Source organism: Homalodisca vitripennis, chromosome 1, assembly GCF_021130785.1.
Source record: "Homalodisca vitripennis isolate AUS2020 chromosome 1, UT_GWSS_2.1, whole genome shotgun sequence".
Classification (NCBI taxonomy): domain Eukaryota; kingdom Metazoa; phylum Arthropoda; class Insecta; order Hemiptera; family Cicadellidae; genus Homalodisca; species Homalodisca vitripennis.
In genome coordinates, this window is record NC_060207.1 from 249,229,589 (window position 1) to 249,249,951 (window position 20,363).

The window sequence follows — 20,363 nt, forward strand, 5'->3', positions numbered from 1 at the left end:
TATAAGAGAAAGACTTGATTAAAAAATTAAGAAAACACCAAGCACTTGTCTACAATTAAAGCCCATTATACGAGTGTTAGTTTAAATCTTCACCCAGTACTGCTGACGCCGCATGTCATTGTTGCAGGACCTTGAACAACAACAACCTCACGTCGCTCCCTGAGAACCTCTTCGAGGACCTGTTCCGGCTGAGGACTCTAAGGCTCTCCGACAACAATCTGATCTGCGACTGTCATCTCTCCTGGTTGGCGAGGTGGTTGCGGCGGTTCCCGAGGTTGGCGCTCTACACAAGGTGCTTCTCGCCCACCCAACTCAAGGGTCAGAACGTCGCTGACCTCCACGACCAGGAGTTCAAGTGTTCCGGTAAGTTACGCTGTAGTCACCTCAGATATTTCAAGTGTTCCGGTAAGTGACGCTACAGTCGCCTCGGATATTTCAAGTTTTCCGGTAAGTGACGCTACAGTCACCTCGGATATTTCAAGTGTTCCGGTAAGTGACGCTAAAGTCACCTCGGATATTTCAAGTGTTCCGGTAAGTGACGCTACAGTCACCTCGGATATTTCAAGTGTTCCGGTAAGTGACGCTACAGCCACCTCGGATATTTCAAGTGTTCCGGTAAGTGACGCTACAGTCACCTCGGATATTTCAAGTGTTCCGGTAAGTGACGCTACAGTCACCTCGGATATTTCAAGTATTGCAAGCCTGTCATATCAAATGTTATAAGCAAGCATTTAATATCTGGAAAAATGATGTTTAAATGTCAATTTATAACAAATGTGAACAAACTTGATAAAAAAATTAACTTGAATCCAAACTGGTTTTAATTACGGATTTAATTGGCATACTCAATAATAAATTATAAACACAGTTGAACTGTGAAAGTCGAGAGGGCAGTTGGGCGGATGGACCGCTCTCCACACTCACCTGACGCTCGTGCTCGGATATCGTGCTGACCCCCGAGATCGTGGGTTCAACTGCTCAATGAATTGCCAGGGAGGAGTTGCGGGGTATTGTATCTATTCGTGACAATAGCACCGCGCCGCACCGCTCCATACCTGTATTGTGCACTATTGTTCCCCATCATCTTCAATTACGGTTCAGCAACAAGTTACTTACCGGCTTAACCTCGCCTGTGTTGTCGTGTACTTGTACACTGTACAGTACCGCTAGCTACCCGCTAGCACTGTTCTGATCTAATCTCGTATATTCTGTCTGTACACGTGATACGTAGGTTTACATGTATTATCCTGCATTAAGTATTTCATCTTCAATTACGGTTCAGCAACAAGTTACTTACCGGCTTAACCTCGCCTGTGTTGTCGTGTACTTGTACACTGTACAGTACCGCTAGCTACCCGCTAGCACTGTTCTGATCTAATCTCGTATATTCTGTCTGTACACGTGATACATAGGTTTACATGTATTATCCTGCATTAAGTATTTCATCTTCAATTACGGTTCAGCAACAAGTTACTTACCGGCTTAACCTCGCCTGTGTTGTCGTGTACTTGTACACTGTACAGTACCGCTAGCTACCCGCTAGCACTGTTCTGATCTAATCTCGTATATTCTGTCTGTACACGTGATACATAGGTTTACATGTATTATCCTGCATTAAGTATTTCATCTTCAATTACGGTTCAGCAACAAGTTACTTACCGGCTTAACCTCGCCTGTGTTGTCGTGTACTTGTACACTGTACAGTACCGCTAGCTACCCGCTAGCACTGTTCTGATCTAATCTCGTATATTCTGTCTGTACACGTGATACGTAGGTTTACATGTATTATCCTGCATTAAGTATTTCATCTTCAATTACGGTTCAGCAACAAGTTACTTACCGGCTTAACCTCGCCTGTGTTGTCGTGTACTTGTACACTGTACAGTACCGCTAGCTACCCGCTAGCACTGTTCTGATCTAATCTCGTATATTCTGTCTGTACACGTGATACATAGGTTTACATGTATTATCCTGCATTAAGTATTTCATCTTCAATTACGGTTCAGCAACAAGTTACTTACCGGCTTAACCTCGCCTGTGTTGTCGTGTACTTGTACACTGTACAGTACCGCTAGCTACCCGCTAGCACTGTTCTGATCTAATCTCGTATATTCTGTCTGTACACGTGATACATAGGTTTACATGTATTATCCTGCATTAAGTATTTCATCTTCAATTACGGTTCAGCAACAAGTTACTTACCGGCTTAACCTCGCCTGTGTTGTCGTGTACTTGTACACTGTACAGTACCGCTAGCTACCCGCTAGCACTGTTCTGATCTAATCTCGTATATTCTGTCTGTACACGTGATACGTAGGTTTACATGTATTATCCTGCATTAAGTATTTCATCTTCAATTACGGTTCAGCAACAAGTTACTTACCGGCTTAACCTCGCCTGTGTTGTCGTGTACTTGTACACTGTACAGTACCGCTAGCTACCCGCTAGCACTGTTCTGATCTAATCTCGTATATTCTGTCTGTACACGTGATACATAGGTTTACATGTATTATCCTGCATTAAGTATTTCATCTTCAATTACGGTTCAGCAACAAGTTACTTACCGGCTTAACCTCGCCTGTGTTGTCGTGTACTTGTACACTGTACAGTACCGCTAGCTACCCGCTAGCACTGTTCTGATCTAATCTCGTATATTCTGTCTGTACACGTGATACATAGGTTTACATGTATTATCCTGCATTAAGTATTTCATCTTCAATTACGGTTCAGCAACAAGTTACTTACCGGCTTAACCTCGCCTGTGTTGTCGTGTACCTGTACACTGTACAGTACCGCTAGCTACCCGCTAGCACTGTTCTGATCTAATCTCGTATATTCTGTCTGTACACGTGATACATAGGTTTACATGTATTATCCTGCATTAAGTATTTCATCTTCAATTACGGTTCAGCAACAAGTTACTTACCGGCTTAACCTCGCCTGTGTTGTCGTGTACTTGTACACTGTACAGTACCGCTAGCTACCCGCTAGCACTGTTCTGATCTAATCTCGTATATTCTGTCTGTACACGTGATACATAGGTTTACATGTATTATCCTGCATTAAGTATTTCATCTTCAATTACGGTTCAGCAACAAGTTACTTACCGGCTTAACCTCGCCTGTGTTGTCGTGTACTTGTACACTGTACAGTACCGCTAGCTACCCGCTAGCACTGTTCTGATCTAATCTCGTATATTCTGTCTGTACACGTGATACGTAGGTTTACATGTATTATCCTGCATTAAGTATTTCATCTTCAATTACGGTTCAGCAACAAGTTACTTACCGGCTTAACCTCGCCTGTGTTGTCGTGTACTTGTACACTGTACAGTACCGCTAGCTACCCGCTAGCACTGTTCTGATCTAATCTCGTATATTCTGTCTGTACACGTGATACATAGGTTTACATGTATTATCCTGCATTAAGTATTTCATCTTCAATTACGGTTCAGCAACAAGTTACTTACCGGCTTAACCTCGCCTGTGTTGTCGTGTACTTGTACACTGTACAGTACCGCTAGCTACCCGCTAGCACTGTTCTGATCTAATCTCGTATATTCTGTCTGTACACGTGATACATAGGTTTACATGTATTATCCTGCATTAAGTATTTCATCTTCAATTACGGTTCAGCAACAAGTTACTTACCGGCTTAACCTCGCCTGTGTTGTCGTGTACTTGTACACTGTACAGTACCGCTAGCTACCCGCTAGCACTGTTCTGATCTAATCTCGTATATTCTGTCTGTACACGTGATACATAGGTTTACATGTATTATCCTGCATTAAGTATTTCATCTTCAATTACGGTTCAGCAACAAGTTACTTACCGGCTTAACCTCGCCTGTGTTGTCGTGTACTTGTACACTGTACAGTACCGCTAGCTACCCGCTAGCACTGTTCTGATCTAATCTCGTATATTCTGTCTGTACACGTGATACATAGGTTTACATGTATTATCCTGCATTAAGTATTTCATCTTCAATTACGGTTCAGCAACAAGTTACTTACCGGCTTAACCTCGCCTGTGTTGTCGTGTACTTGTACACTGTACAGTACCGCTAGCTACCCGCTAGCACTGTTCTGATCTAATCTCGTATATTACATAGGTTTACATGTATTATCCTGCATTAAGTATTTCATCTTCAATTACGGTTCAGCAACAAGTTACTTACCGGCTTAACCTCGCCTGTGTTGTCGTGTACTTGTACACTGTACAGTACCGCTAGCTACCCGCTAGCACTGTTCTGATCTAATCTCGTATATTCTGTCTGTACACGTGATACATAGGTTTACATGTATTATCCTGCATTAAGTATATTGATCGATCTTTACTCGATCAGTTATTTCTCCTCCGTCTTACATTTTCACATAAATCAAAGAAAACTATTTTTTGTGTGAGTACGAATAGTCTGTATTGAGCTGTTTTCATAGTTATAAATTGCTTCAGACTGTTATATAAGTTATATTTTATCCTCAAATTGAATGCATAATATGTGAAACTCTGCTTTAAATAGAAGTCAGGTCCCGACGAGTGGAAAAATTTTTACGATAAATACACTTTTCCATACTTTCTAATTAATAGATTATATGATTCTGAAACAACATATTTTAACGAAAATTCCTGATTTGGTCCTCAGGTATTGCTAATAGTTAATTATTTAATAATTATTATAAATAATTAAATATGGTATGCATTATCATAGGTTACCCCCAGTCGGAGCTTACTTAATCTTAAATACAAATTGTTTAAAGTTTAATAATGACATGTATTTTGTGGTATTAGAAAATATACAGATTTGTAACAAAGTTCTTAAATACGTTTGTTCTAGAAAATACACTATTTCTGTACAGTGACGTAATAAACAAAATTATATCTCCAATAGTAACTGAAAAGACGTAACACAATAATGTTCCGTAAGACCATGTGTTGCCAGAAAGGTGAGAACCAAGTTCATTATACAGGAACACAAATGTTTTGTTTACAATCGACAAGAAAATGATTTCCAAGAAGTAAATCTATCGTCAGTTGTTGGGGAAGGTCGAATTGGACTTTACGGGAAGATTAAAATTCCGAAACGTAACAATAATCTTAATTTTTCACTGGTCGATATTTCAAAGATGGTTTTTATAGGTCAATCTTTTTATTTAGTTTCACGGTTATATCTGACGGTTTAGAGTGTCAATTGGTTGTTTAAAATATGACTGAGAGGTTTTTACTCTAGTATTTTCATTTATTTCGCTATCCTTCCTTTTCACCACCCAAAATTAAGTAGTCTCTTTTGAACTCTAAATTGACTCTCACTTGATTCCGTAAATATTATTAAATAATAATATAATCTAGTTTATTTATATATTTTGCTAATTTCTTATATTAAAGGTGACGCTTGTATAAGTAAATGTATATTTGTACTTACCAATTTTTACTTAGGTTTAACAAATAAAGTTTTATGTATTTTGTTTATAATTTATACATTCGGAATTAATATTTATAGTACCTTTGACAATAATCGTAATATAAACAATACTGTGCTTAACCATTTTAATTGTAACACATACATTTTTTTAATTACTTCCCAAAAATTAACTATGTATAGTCAATGCGTGTCAACCATGATCGGCAAAGAAACAATTTTAGGCGAGAAACGATTGATTGACTTATTGTTGAATAACAAATAATTGTAATAGTATATCATTATAAAACACTGTATTGTTGTTGCTTTATAGTAATCGGATAAAATCATAAAGATGTTAGAATTGAGAACCTTTAGTTGAAGTTTGGAGGAATATTTGTGTGCGTAGAAAATCAGATTTGTTTAGAAAACAGCTTTAGTTCCTTGTGTAACAAAATAGACAAGTGCACTTATACTAGTATATTACCTTCCACTGGCCTTTGTATATATTCTGTGTTACAGGACTGGTAGAGCGCCCGACAGGAGAATGTCAGACCGAACCTCAGTGCCCACATCCTTGCCGCTGTGCTGACGGCATAGTCGACTGTAGGGAGAAGGCTCTTACTAAAGTCCCTGACCATCTACCGGAGGGCACCACCGAACTGTAAGTATTTCTGCAGGGCTTCTACGGTAGTCTCACTCGTATCTCTCACACTACGTTCTCCCATCCATCGTGTTTTATCCATTCCAACCACAAGAGAGAACGGATATCCTGAGATATCCTTCATGTGCATAATTTAACTTTAGTCTCACTCGTATCTCTCACACTACGTTCTCCCATCCATCGTGTTTTATCCATTCCAACCACAAGAGAGAACGGATATCCTGAGATATCCTTCATGTGCATAATTTAACTTTAGTCTCACTCGTATCTCTCACACTACGTTCTCCCATCCATCGTGTTTTATCCATTCCAACCACAAGAGAGAACGGATATCCTGAGATATCCTTCATGTGCATAATTTAACATATACATAGATATCCTTTATTAAAAACTTAGCACGTTAGCGAGCACTTAATCGTATTTTTGTACGAAATATTTTGTAATATTTACTGGCCCTCCAATTAATACCCTAATTAATATTCATTGTGAGGTTATACCTGTTATCCTTCATCCAGCACTTTATTTAACTTTATTTGCAGTTGATTGTTCTTATTTCATCTAGTAAATCAATACATATTTCTCTTATATTTTACACAAATCCTCAATATAGGTGTACGTCTCTGTATAGGTGTACGACATTACGCGCACCTGACACAACACGTACTCGTACTCCAGAATCATGTCTTCCTGATATTATACGTATCAGTGGCAGTGCACACTTTAGGTGTACGTCTCTGTATAGGTGTACGACACTACACGCACCTGACACAAAACGTACTCGTACTCCAGAATCATGTCTTCCTGATATTATACGTATCAGTGGCAGTGCATACTTTAGGTGTACGTCTCTGTATAGGTGTGCGACACTACGCGCAGCTGACACAACACGTACTCGTACTCCAGAATCATGTCTTCCTGATATTATACGTATCAGTGGCAGTGCATACTTTAGGTGTACGTCTCTGTATAGGTGTGCGACACTACGCGCAGCTGACACAACACGTACTCGTACTCCAGAATCATGTCTTCCTGATATTATACGTATCAGTGGCAGTGCACACTTTAGGTGTACGTCTCTGTATAGGTGTGCGACACTACGCGCACCTGACACAACACGTACTCGTACTCCAGAATCATGTCTTCCTGATATTATACGTATCAGTGGCAGTGCACACTTTAGGTGTACGTCTCTGTATAGGTGTGCGACACTACGCGCACCTGACACAACACGTACTCGTACTCCAGAATCATGTCTTCCTGATATTATACGTATCAGTGGCAGTGCACACTTTAGGTGTACGTCTCTGTATAGGTGTGCGACACTACGCGCACCTGACACAACACGTACTCGTACTCCAGAATCATGTCTTCCTGATATTATACGTATCAGTGGCAGTGCACACTTTAGGTGTACGTCTCTGTATAGGTGTGCGACACTACGCGCACCTGACACAACACGTACTCGTACTCCAGAATCATGTCTTCCTGATATTATACGTATCAGTGGCAGTGCACACTTTAGGTGTACGTCTCTGTATAGGTGTGCGACACTACGCGCACCTGACACAACACGTACTCGTACTCCAGAATCATGTCTTCCTGATATTATACGTATCAGTGGCAGTGCACACTTTAGGTGTACGTCTCTGTATAGGTGTGCGACACTACGCGCACCTGACACAACACGTACTCGTACTCCAGAATCATGTCTTCCTGATATTATACGTATCAGTGGCAGTGCACACTTTAGGTGTACGTCTCTGTATAGGTGTACGACACTACACGCACCTGACACAACACGTACTCGTACTCCAGAATCATGTCTTCCTGATATTATACGTATCAGTAGCAGTGCACACTTTAGGTGTACGTCTCTGTATAGGTGTGCGACACTACGCGCACCTGACACAACACGTACTCGTACTCCAGAATCATGTCTTCCTGATATTATACGTATCAGTGGCAGTGCACACTTTAGGTGTACGTCTCTGTATAGGTGTGCGACACTACGCGCACCTGACACAACACGTACTCGTACTCCAGAATCATGTCTTCCTGATATTATACGTATCAGTAGCAGTGCACACTTTAGGTGTACGTCTCTGTATAGGTGTGCGACACTACGCGCACCTGACACAACACGTACTCGTACTCCAGAATCATGTCTTCCTGATATTATACGTATCAGTAGCAGTGCACACTTTAGAAAGGGCTATAGTTCCTATCAAATCAAATCAAATCATCTTTTATTGCATTTTTTTACAATTCAACATTGCATCGCAATCGTCAAGAAACCCCTTATAATTATAGTTATAAGCAACCCCTTATACATTCACACACACAGTCAAACTTACATCTTCATACATTCTCTCAAACACATTCTCACTGACCTCAGATCCTATGCTCTCATAAACCCTATGAATGTTTCCTGAAAAATGTGAGATGTGAGTGTGTTGTGGCATGCTGTACGATCTCCCTCCCCTTCTCCCTCCCCATTTGACGTGGACGGTTATCATTCCCGCAGTTGTGGAAAAACAACGCCGATGTTAATTAGTGAGTGGGTTGACACGATTGTTATCAACTCGCATCGCAGAGCCCATTGACGCTGAACCTGCTGTTGATTTGTCAATTTGCATTTATATTGTTTGTTTATACAGTTCAAGGCTTCGTTACAGTTTTATATTGTTACATTGGAAATAAGTTCGCCGATTGCAGTTCAGTTTAATCCCGTAATGCCTGCGAGTGGCACTTTATTACGACTAATCGATGGAGTAAAAAAGGTAAATGTGTAAACGTAATAAATGTGTTATTTACATTATTATTTTGAGGTATAAAAGGGGCATTACACCTGAGAAAAAGAAAGGAATGGTCAAAGAAGCAACGTGTATATTCTTTATAAACACTTTTTTACGTATGTGTTTTTCTTAAACATTCTATGTCAAACTGTTTATAAAATTCAGAAAAAAACATTCCTTATAAATACATCCATATACCATTGCCATGTGATAATTCCAGATAAATGCAGTTTGTTTATTTATATCTTTTATAACGCCTTTAGTTATATGAATTCGAACTACTTATTTTAAATCGAAATGTTTCTTATTACTGCCAATCTTATCGTATTATAGTAAGTGGCTTTTTAATTATATATATAAAGAGTATTTTTCAAGATGTTACTAATTTTTCCTTTTTATTTTTTTACATAGCCCGTCTTTCTGTTTCTCTATTTTATAATACTTGACGTTTGCCCAGGTTTATTTGGCTATTCCAATTCCTAATTTCGAAAGGAACGACTTTTTAATGGGGTCAACTCTGAGAAGGGTTCAAATTTCCATGAGATGACCTAATAGCTCACCCACTGCACTTATACTCCTCGACAGCTCGGTCCGCCTCGCTTACTTTCACGGTACAAACCGGTCCTCTGCCGGTCCGGTCTTGTCCTCTTGTTTGGTCCAGTTCACCACTTCCATGTAAACATTCTCCTGTGAATACAAATTAGTAAAGTAAACTCGGGTGACAGGAGTTCTGGGCCGGGATCTGGTCTGCTGGTGTTTCTCCCTGACATCGACATTTTCTTACGTCCATGAATCTTTGTTCCTAATGGCCTTGTCATTATTAACGTAAACCTGAAAATTGCTTAGAGTATTTTTCATTATTTTTATGAATTTATAACATCTTTTTTTGATGTTGGTATAACTAAGGTTAAAATAGGGATATGCATTTGTAGTGCTTTAAACTAATTGTGGGTTTGTGAGGGAGGAAGGAAAATATTTCCTTCTGCTAATTTGAAGTAAGCAACGCATTACCATATGAGATTTCCATGTGTAGCTCTTTATCAGTAGCTACTAGTAGCTTTAACTCGGCCTTCATTGCAGTTGCAGTTGCACAGTAGTCACACGTTTTGTTGTCTATGAACGAAACCCATTTACAGCGACTTTACCGACTACGGTGTTTGTTCCCCCACGTGAGCGCTTGGTGGTCCGCGATAGGCCGTATGTCTCCGAGCGTCCTTGTAATACAGGATTATCCCACGTCCTTGCGCACCGAGTGCTGGAGAGACTTCGGCTTACGTGGGGACCTGTGCAGGAGGTGGGGCGTTAATCAGCATTGGACTCTACAGGGTCAGATCGGTACAACGCAAATGTTGAAGATTTAAAGTTGAGAATCACCGCCTTTGTGCTGTATAGTGTGTTTATGAGGTGCATAAAATAGTAGTCCACCACACCTCGGAACGGATTGTACAATTAGTAACTTCCTCAATACTACTTATTTAAATAACTAAGGTGACTCAGTCGTTTTCCATTTTATGCTATTTCTTTGTTTAAAATATTCAAATTATTTGTTTTTTGTTATTTTATTTTGAGGAAAGTTCTTATAAAACGGAAGAGGAAAGGTTGGTAGCACTGCAGTGCAGTAACTAATAATACAGTTGGTAATGACTTTCATGAGGTGGACTCCCCTGGGTCGCCAAGTCCCTTCCTGGATTCTCAGTCCACGTTACGGCTTTGTTATAGTCTCAAATGTCCTCTACAGCCTTCTTTAGTTGTTCCAAATGTTAAAAGACTAAATACTGCGTTTTAGCTTTCAGTACGTCAATAACAACTATTTATGTATGAAATTAAAAAGTTATGCCTCTTTGGAAACACTTTCTTAAAATAAATATACAATAACCTTAAGCCTGAAGCATGAGGTCCAGAGCGTATCTTGATTATGTAATTTAGTACGATTTGATTGCCTTGAGTACTCCAGCAATAGTAGATTGGTGCGCGTCCATTCACATAACAGATATGTCAATGAACTGTCAATTCTTTACGAACAATGAACTATCACATTCTACTGTGAGACTTGGCAGACTTCAGTAGACGAATTGATGCAATGACTGGAAACCACACAACAGATATGTCAATGAACTGTCAATTCTTTACGAACAACTAACTATTACAATCTACTGTGAGACTTGGCAGACTTCAGTAGACGAATTGATGCAATGACTGGAAACCACACAACAGATATGTCAATGAACTGGAACAACTAACTATTACAATCTACTGTGAGATTTGGCAGACTTCAGTAGACGAATTGAAGCAATGACTGGAAACCACACAACAGATATGTTAATGAACTGTCAATTCTTTACGAACAACTAACTATTACAATCTACTGTGAGACTTGGCAGACTTCAGTAGACGAATTGATGCAATGACTGGAAACCACACAACATATATGTCAATGAACTGTCAATTCTTTACGAACAACTAACTATTACAATCTACTGTGAGACTTGGCAGACTTCAGTAGACGAATTGATGCAATGACTGGAAACCACACAACATATATGTCAATGAACTGTCAATTCTTTACGAACAACTAACTATTACAATCTACTGTGAGACTTGGCAGACTTCAGTAGACGAATTGATGCAATGACTGGAAACCACAGAAACTGGAACAAGTTTTTGGGCGACAGGTAAACCAAATTACTACATTATGACGCTTAAATAGTAGATATTATTAAATATGGAGACAATTAACCGCGAAATGATGTCGACTTAAAAAAATCATAATAAGTAAAAAAATAAATAAAAACGAAATACTCACATCTAAGTAGCAAGACCGATCCTTGATGGAAAGAGTTCTTAACAGATGAACAATATTCTCTGCACAACATTCTTAATGGTTCTGAGATTGTTTCCTCCTCAACATATTAAACAAGAATCCGGCGGAAAAAAATATTTTAAGCCGACGGAAAAATTACCAAATTTAAAGGAAAATATTACCGACTAACAAAGAGGCCAAATGTTATTGCCGAAGGAACAAGAGTTTTGTATAATGTATTACTCAACGTGAACGTACAAGAATAATGAAACGTACATGTATTTTCAATATATTACAAAAATAATGCATGCCGTGGATTTTCAATGTTCCCTAGTATTACCAGTAAGAAATCCTGAGTTGTGTGAAGCGCTGCTTGAAAGAAATCCATTAACGTTATCCTTCCAAGTAAACAAGCCAAGGCCACTCAAAGGTGAGTCGATTAGGCGGAAGTAACATGTCAGAGAGCCCAAGTCGAAATAACCTACGTATCGACCTTTAGCCGTCGGCATTGAAAATTAAATACACAACTTCATATCACTTAACGACTTCAAACGAATTAATTTTTCAGTAAAATAACCTGAGTTATGCAATAAATGTAATGCAGCAGTGAATGAATCAGCATTTATTTCAATGCATTAAGAAAGGTACCATTGTATACTACGAGTATTTCTGTCTTAAGATTAGTACAAAATAAACGTTCTCATTATTGCATTCACTTAATTATTATTTACCAACACACATATAAATACGTATAGTTTTTTGTGAAACATTTCTCACACATTACTATACGTATTTTTAGATGATTTATAAAAATCACTGTAAGTAGATATTTGAATATATAGGGTTTCCCAAAGTACAGAAATGGTAAAAAAATAAATCAAGAAATGTTAAGTTGTACAACTTGGGCGTGTCCAATTATTCAGTATGTGAACCCAGAAGACAAGAAGCATTATACTTGTAACGTATAGGTATTGTTATTTGACAGTGCAACAATCTCGTATAAACCCGATTTTAGTATCTTAGGTTTGTGTACTGAAAGGAACACAGCCAGGATACAAATTACATAACTAAATCCGTAGAGCGGAAGGTGTAGGTCTGGGAAAGTCGGCCGAGAAGGTGAATGTTATCTGAGATAGATTAGATATCAAGAGTGATAAGACAGAGATGACCGCGGGAGTCCTGCTGTGTACAAGCCGTTTACATGCCAAGTAGCCACTCCTCTCTGTCGTTAGGCTCAGAGTAATGTTCCTTGTCATACAGTAACCTACACTAAACTGGCCGGTGTTGCTGTATCTAGCTTTATGTTTGAATTCTCACAAACAAATAGTTTTACCTAACCCCACACGTTAAACCGTCGTTAGTAGTCCCGTGATGAGATTCATCACTCGTTACTGAGGTGGTTAACCCGTGAGTAACGATTGCTGAATCAGCTGAAGAATGGTGATAGTCGGCATAAGTTACTCGTTACTGAGGTGGTTTACCCGTGAGTAACGATTGCTGAATCAGCTGAAGAATGGTGATAGTCGGCATAAGTTACTCGTTACTGAGGTGGTTTACCCGTGAGTAACGATTGCTGAATCAGCTGAAGAATGGTGATAGTCGGCATAAGTTACTCGTTACTGAGGTGGTTTACCCGTGAGTAACGATTGCTGAATCAGCTGAAGAATGGTGATAGTCGGCATAAGTTACTCGTTACTGAGGTGGTTAACCCGTGAGTAACGATTACTGAATCAGCTGAAGAATGGTGATAGTCGGCATAAGTTACTCGTTACTGAGGTGGTTTACCCGTGAGTAACGATTGCTGAATCAGCTGAAGAATGGTGATAGTCGGCATAAGTTACTCGTTACTGAGGTGTTTTACCCGTGAGTAACGATTGCTGAATCAGCTGAAGAATGGTGATAGTCGGCATAAGTTACTCGTTACTGAGGTGGTTAACCCGTGAGTAACGATTGCTGAATCAGCTGAAGAATGGTGATAGTCGGCATAAGTTACTCGTTACTGAGGTGGTTTACCCGTGAGTAACGATTACTGAATCAGCTGAAGAATGGTGATAGTCGGCATAAGTTACTCGTTACTGAGGTGGTTAACCCGTGAGTAACGATTGCTGAATCAGCTGAAGAATGGTGATAGTCGGCATAAGTCACTCGTTACTGAGGTGGTTAACCCGTGAGTAACGATTGCTGAATCAGCTGAAGAATGGTGATAGTCGGCATAAGTTACTCGTTACTGAGGTGGTTAACCCGTGAGTAACGATTACTGAATCAGCTGAAGAATGGTGATAGTCGGCATAAGTTACTCGTTACTGAGGTGGTTAACCCGTGAGTAACGATTACTGAATCAGCTGAAGAATGGTGATAGTCGGCATAAGTAATCTTGGTACAAGAATGTAATATAATATTTGTACGATAAGTTTGTACGATTGGCTTGTGGGAATCTTGTCATTATCAATAAGCTAAGCTTTATATTCTCAAGCGTGATACATTGATTCCTCTTGGTTGAAGAAAGAGCTTTATTGACTTTGGGGTGAAAAGGTAAAAGAGCAGTCCGTATATGGGGTGTCTTCCTTTGCGCTGTGTCTGCCCCTTCAATACTCTGTCTTATCGGTTTGTGGAGTTGTCTTCAAATAATGACGTTAAGTAAATTATTATGTTTATCCTTTATTACAGAACTTGGGTGATAACTGACAACTCTGTAATATAATTTACTAAGTTATGTAACTTGTGTGTAAATGGTTTTTAACTTAAAATTTCAGGCAATTTCATAGGACACTATCTTATACAATAGTATATTTAAAATTATTTCTCGGATCCAAACCATGTTATGTTGCCTTGGGCAGTACGTAAACACATCTAACAAGACCATTTCTATTTAATTCTGTTTAAGATTGCTTTTAATTCTATTTATATGGAAATACTAATTTACTATTCACTCTAATATACTAGTAATCCTCTTCCTTCCATAATCACCAAAGACAGTCGTATAAAGCAATTAACTATATAATGAACTTTCTGTTATTACTCCTTAACTGAAATATGTATTCAATGTTAACAAGAAGTACGTTTCCTTATCGCCCATAATGTAAAACCACTGTTTTACAACAGAACATACTGTAGCTGTGGTAAGGAAATTATTGTTGTTTATTACTTGTATGGCCCGAATAACGTTTTGCGTGGTGTTAGAATGTAAATTGGCGCCGGCTGCCGTACTCTGTAATTAGTGGACATGAACTAGAGTTTCGTGCGTATTCCGACACACTGCACTGGGCGCAGCGCACACTGCTGCATTAATAATTTTAAACTCGCTGAACTGCGTACATGTGAGTGCATTTAAAACGTCATATTTTAAGAAAGTGAGAGATTATTACACGAAAATGTTATATTAAATTTTTGTCGGTTCTACTTTACAATTAGAAAACCAATTTACAAGAAAACGTCATTGTTAGATATGTATTTTAAGAAATATTACGACAGTAATGACCTTTTCTGTACAAGCGTCTTAGGAATTCTTTTACATGATGAATGCATAAATTCAGGCCCAAGTGAATTAGGAGAGTTGCTTATAACGTATGCGATTCTGTGCGAAAAGTTAATATAAAAGAAGTATGAAGAAATTAAGTGAAGACGCCAGTAATTAGCCGCCTAAGTACCAGACTTAAGTGTGTAATTGTGTTTATCAGACGACTCGAGCAGAACGGCATCTCGGAGATCCCGCCCACAGTATCGACAGCAACAAGTGAGGAAGCAGCGCCGCTGTAGCAGCACCAGTAATTAGCCGCCTAAGTACCAGACTTAACTGTGTAATTGTGTTTCTCAGACGACTCGAGCAGAACATCTCGGAGATCCCGCCCACAGTATCGACAGCAACAAGTGAGGAAGCAGCGCCGCTGTAGCAGCACCAGTAATTAGCCGCCTAAGTACCAGACTTAACTGTGTAATTGTGTTTCTCAGACGACTCGAGCAGAACATCTCGGAGATCCCGCCCACAGTATCGACAGCAACAAGTGAGGAAGCAGCGCCGCTGTAGCAGCACCAGTAATTAGCCGCCTAAGTACCAGACTTAACTGTGTAATTGTGTTTCTCAGACGACTCGAGCAGAACATCTCGGAGATCCCGCCCACAGTATCGACAGCAACAAGTGAGGAAGCAGCGCCGCTGTAGCAGCACCAGTAATTAGCCGCCTAAGTACCAGACTTAACTGTGTAATTGTGTTTCTCAGACGACTCGAGCAGAACATCTCGGAGATCCCGCCCACAGTATCGACAGCAACAAGTGAGGAAGCAGCGCCGCTGTAGCAGCACCAGTAATTAGCCGCCTAAGTACCAGACTTAACTGTGTAATTGTGTTTCTCAGACGACTCGAGCAGAACATCTCGGAGATCCCGCCCACAGTATCGACAGCAACAAGTGAGGAAGCAGCGCCGCTGTAGCAGCACCAGTAATTAGCCGCCTAAGTACCAGACTTAAGTGTGTAATTGTGTTTATCAGACGACTCGAGCAGAACATCTCGGAGATCCCGCCCACAGTATCGACAGCAACAAGTGAGGAAGCAGCGCCGCTGTAGCAGCACCAGTAATTAGCCGCCTAAGTACCAGACTTAACTGTGTAATTGTGTTTATCAGACGACTCGAGCAGAACGGCATCTCGGAGATCCCGCCCACAGTATCGACAGCAACAAGTGAGGAAGCAGCGCCGCTGTAGCAGCACCAGTAATTAGCCGCCTAAGTACCAGACTTAACTGTGTAATTGTGTTTATCAGACGACTCGAGCAGAACGGCATCTCGGAGATCCCGCCCACAGTATCGACAGCAACAAGTGAGGAAAGCAGCGCCGCTGTAGCAGCACCAGTAATTAGCCGCCTAAGTACCAGACTTAACTGTGTAATTGTGTTTATCAGACGACTCGAGCAGAACGACATCTCGGAGATCCCGCCCACAGTATCGACAGCAACAAGTGAGGAAGCAGCGCCGCTGTAGCAGCACCAGTAATTAGCCGCCTAAGTACCAGACTTAACTGTGTAATTGTGTTTTTTAGACGACTCGAGCAGAACGACATTTCGGAGATCCCTCCCAAAGCTTTCTCCTCCTACAAACGCCTCCGGAGGATGTAAGTCAACTTGTTCTCGTACTAAATTAACTCTATAAGTTAGTAATACTTAGCTTTGTGTAGTATTCGCGTACTAAGTATTACCATAAAAATTCGATATTGTTCACTAGTGTTAAACCACTAGTAGTCTACTATACCATAGCTAACAATTCTATACGAACAGCTAAATAAAAAAGTTAAATACAAATTAACTGTTAATGTTGGCATGTTGTCATGTGATACAGTAAAAAACATAAAAAATAAACGTAAAATAATTTTCCTTTGTTACCTTCTTCTTCTTCTTAAATACTGTTCACAAAAAGGTGTCACTAACCTCTGTGACTGGTAGTTTTTATGATTACAAATAAAAAATGTCTTATAAACATAGGTCGGGGAATGTGTCGTTTAGCTGCTAGGGACCATATAGATTTTTTTAAATTAAATCATTAATATATTTTTTTTTATAAAGGAAAAGCCGATCTCCTTTTAAGCCTTATTCTGCCGGTCCTCATGGGCCATTGGTGTATGCGAGATCCTTATCAAACAGAATAAGGGAGAGAGTCGATACAGTACAAGGTCGATGGTACTGATAAAAAGGTCAAGGGTCACAGACAGAATTCGAACCTGCGCTATCTCTAACTCAGACTCAAGTACAACGTCTTAGACCACTCGGCTATCGGCACTCCCTATATATATATATATATATATATATATATATATATATATATATATATATATAGAACTCGTAAATCTGCAGATACCAAACTTTGCTTTAGGCTCAATAAACAGCGAAGCCTCTCAACTGTGCCGTGTTAGCTGCTCTCGGTTTGTGCAAGCGTACCATTGAATGCAAAAGTATCGTTGGGATTGTAAGAAAAATTGCAAAATAGTTGACATATTGTAAATATTCATAAGTGATGCAAAATAGCAGAATCCCTTCCAATTTAAATTTTTTTACTCTACTGGTTTCTCGTTAATGTCTGTAAACATTTTTAACAGGGACGATTTTGTTAATATTAAAGCAAATCACACAATTATTTTTTTCAGTTTTTATGTGCAAGGTCAGATATCTAGGAATATAAATATTTAATAAACAGTACAAAATGGCGGCTAGCGGCTAAACGAACACTTCACGACATATGTATATCGCACATTTTGCGTTAGGAGTCATGTGTAATATCAGCCACAGAAAGTTGTGACACCCTTTTGTGAATACATCAACGTCAGCACAAAAAAGTCCGATAGCGTATGATTAGATGTAGTACTGTTTTATGTTATATCATACGAATTAAATTAAATAAATCGATTCAGTTTTTTGTAAATCTTTTGTAGCTACATTCAAGCCCGATGCATGACAAAATAAAATAGACATTCCGACCCGGTCGTTAAATGAGCCGAGCCGAGTTTCACAACAGAGTTGTAAAGGTGTAATTGCGTGAGTAGTAATTGTGGGCTATCAGTCACGACACGTACCGTACACACACGCACGCACACACGCCTACACACACTATCTGGATCTGGGTATGTGTGATTCTCATCGTTTTCCTCTGTAGACCCAACTGAGTGACTTCTTCCATTCAACAATGATTATGTAACCTTTACTATAAACCTCATAATGTGAAACACCCAAGCATAGGAGATACAGTATGTACATATTAATTATATGTGTGAGAGAGACCGGAAGCGGTCTGTCACTACACCTCCGTACCGTACACACACGCACGCACACACGCCTACACACACTATCTGGATCTGGGTATGTGTGATTCTCATCGTTCTCTCTCTCTGTAGACCTAACTGAGTGACTTCTTCCATTCAACAATGATTATGTAACCTTTACTATAAACCTCATAATGTGAAACACCCAAGCATAGGAGATACAGTATGTACATATTAATTATATGTGTGAGAGAGACCGGAAGCGGTCTGTCACTACACCTCCGTACCGTACACACACGCACGCACACACGCCTACACACACTATCTGGATCTGGGTATGTGTGATTCTCATCGTTTTCCTCTGTAGACCTAACTGAGTGACTTCTTCCATTCAACATTGATTATGTAACCTTTACTATAAACCTCATAATCTGAAACACGCAAGCATAGGAGATACAGTATGTACATTAATTATATGTGTGAGAGAGACCGGAAGCGGTCTGTCACTACACCTCCGAAGCGGGACTAAGTCATATTCCGGGTGAATCGAAGATGAATCAAAGGTTACAACAACGGACATAAATACATTGAGTTTTATACATACAAACATATCTTTTACAAAGTTTTAGCTAGGAATAAAAATTGGAACAAGCAAATGAAAATATGTGAAGAGAGTTTTCATTCCTTATCTTTGCATGCATTACTGAAATTTTCTCTACTTCTACTTATCTTACACAAATAATTCACTGCAGTATTATAACTCAGGAATATTATTTTTGAGAAATTTAGCATTGCCTGGGGTTATATTCTACTAAGATACAATCTTCGCCTCTATTTCCAAAATGTCATTACGAGCCTTCACGTCATATATTATGCTGTGATTTAGTTTTGTGTTCGGTTTTAAAAGAATTCCTTCATAAATTTTGTTACGTGTTTGATGAAACTTGCGACTTCTGCAATCTTGCAGCTGTTCTCTACCTGATTTTGGTGCGTCCAAGTAATCTGTCACTTATTTGTTATAATTTAATGTATTTATCCTATTGTATTCTTGTTACACACAAACCATCACAATGGCGAGGCTCTTCTACAAAACAGCCCATGAATTTATTGCCTCTGTTCACTACTTCAACTGATGAACTATTATGGAACAAATTCATTTTATGTGTTTGTATTCTCGCTCACTTTATATTCTGCTGGAACTGTTCAGAAAAATGTATTTTCCAGCTTTTAGAACATCTAATGTTTAACTTAGGACAAATCTGTTTTAATGAATCTGCAAACGTTTTTAGCAGATCCACTGCAGCCATGTCTCACCATAGTCGGCAAGTAGGAGTACCAACCTTCCCACGCGATTGTCGACTGGCCCAGATAAGCCGACCTTGTAGTGTGCCGAAGAGGCGTTCGGTTGCCTGCCTTGGATTACCCAATGTATCTTTTCCCTCTTTACATCGACAGCAGTAACAATTAGTACTGTAATTATGTGTCTTTCTAATGGACCGGTCGATAAGATTTATTTTACCACCAATATAACTCTGCTGAGGAATTATTGGATTCAAATATACGAATATAGTGTATAATATACCAACGTAATTTGTTAATTTTTGTCCAGCTATTAAAAATTTTGTAATATTCCATCGATTTTCCCTCTTATTTAGTGGACTTGTTTTTTATATGTACATCGTTGAAGCTATCTACAACATTTACGGCAGTAATTTGATAATTTGTTTTTATTTCTTTCAGAGATTTAAGCAAGAATCAGATATCAAAAGTAGCAGTGGATGCGTTTCTTGGACTAAAATCCTTGACGTCTTTGTAAGTATAATCTCAAGATATGTAAGTACCATGTTTAAATTATTAAAACCGAATGCCTTACAAACTTGACCACTTATTTCAGTATATTCAGAATTTAGTGACATTCAGTAGGGTTGCCCATGTTAAATAATGGAATCGTATTTCATAAACTATTTAAA

The 20,363-nt window shown here is 39.2% G+C and overlaps 1 protein-coding gene across 7 annotated transcripts in view; it reads left to right on the top strand.

The window, feature by feature from the left end:
• LOC124353249 (protein slit) overlaps positions 1 to 20,363 on the top strand; it is a 697,541-nt gene that overhangs the window by 595,965 nt on the left and 81,213 nt on the right. For all 7 annotated transcript variants that reach the window (XM_046803175.1, XM_046803178.1, XM_046803176.1 and 4 more), the window contains 4 exons: positions 128 to 363; positions 5,917 to 6,058; positions 16,684 to 16,755; positions 20,134 to 20,205. In XM_046803175.1, coding sequence (XP_046659131.1) covers positions 128 to 363; positions 5,917 to 6,058; positions 16,684 to 16,755; positions 20,134 to 20,205 — 522 coding nt within the window. The remainder of the gene's footprint in view (positions 1 to 127; positions 364 to 5,916; positions 6,059 to 16,683; positions 16,756 to 20,133; positions 20,206 to 20,363) is intronic.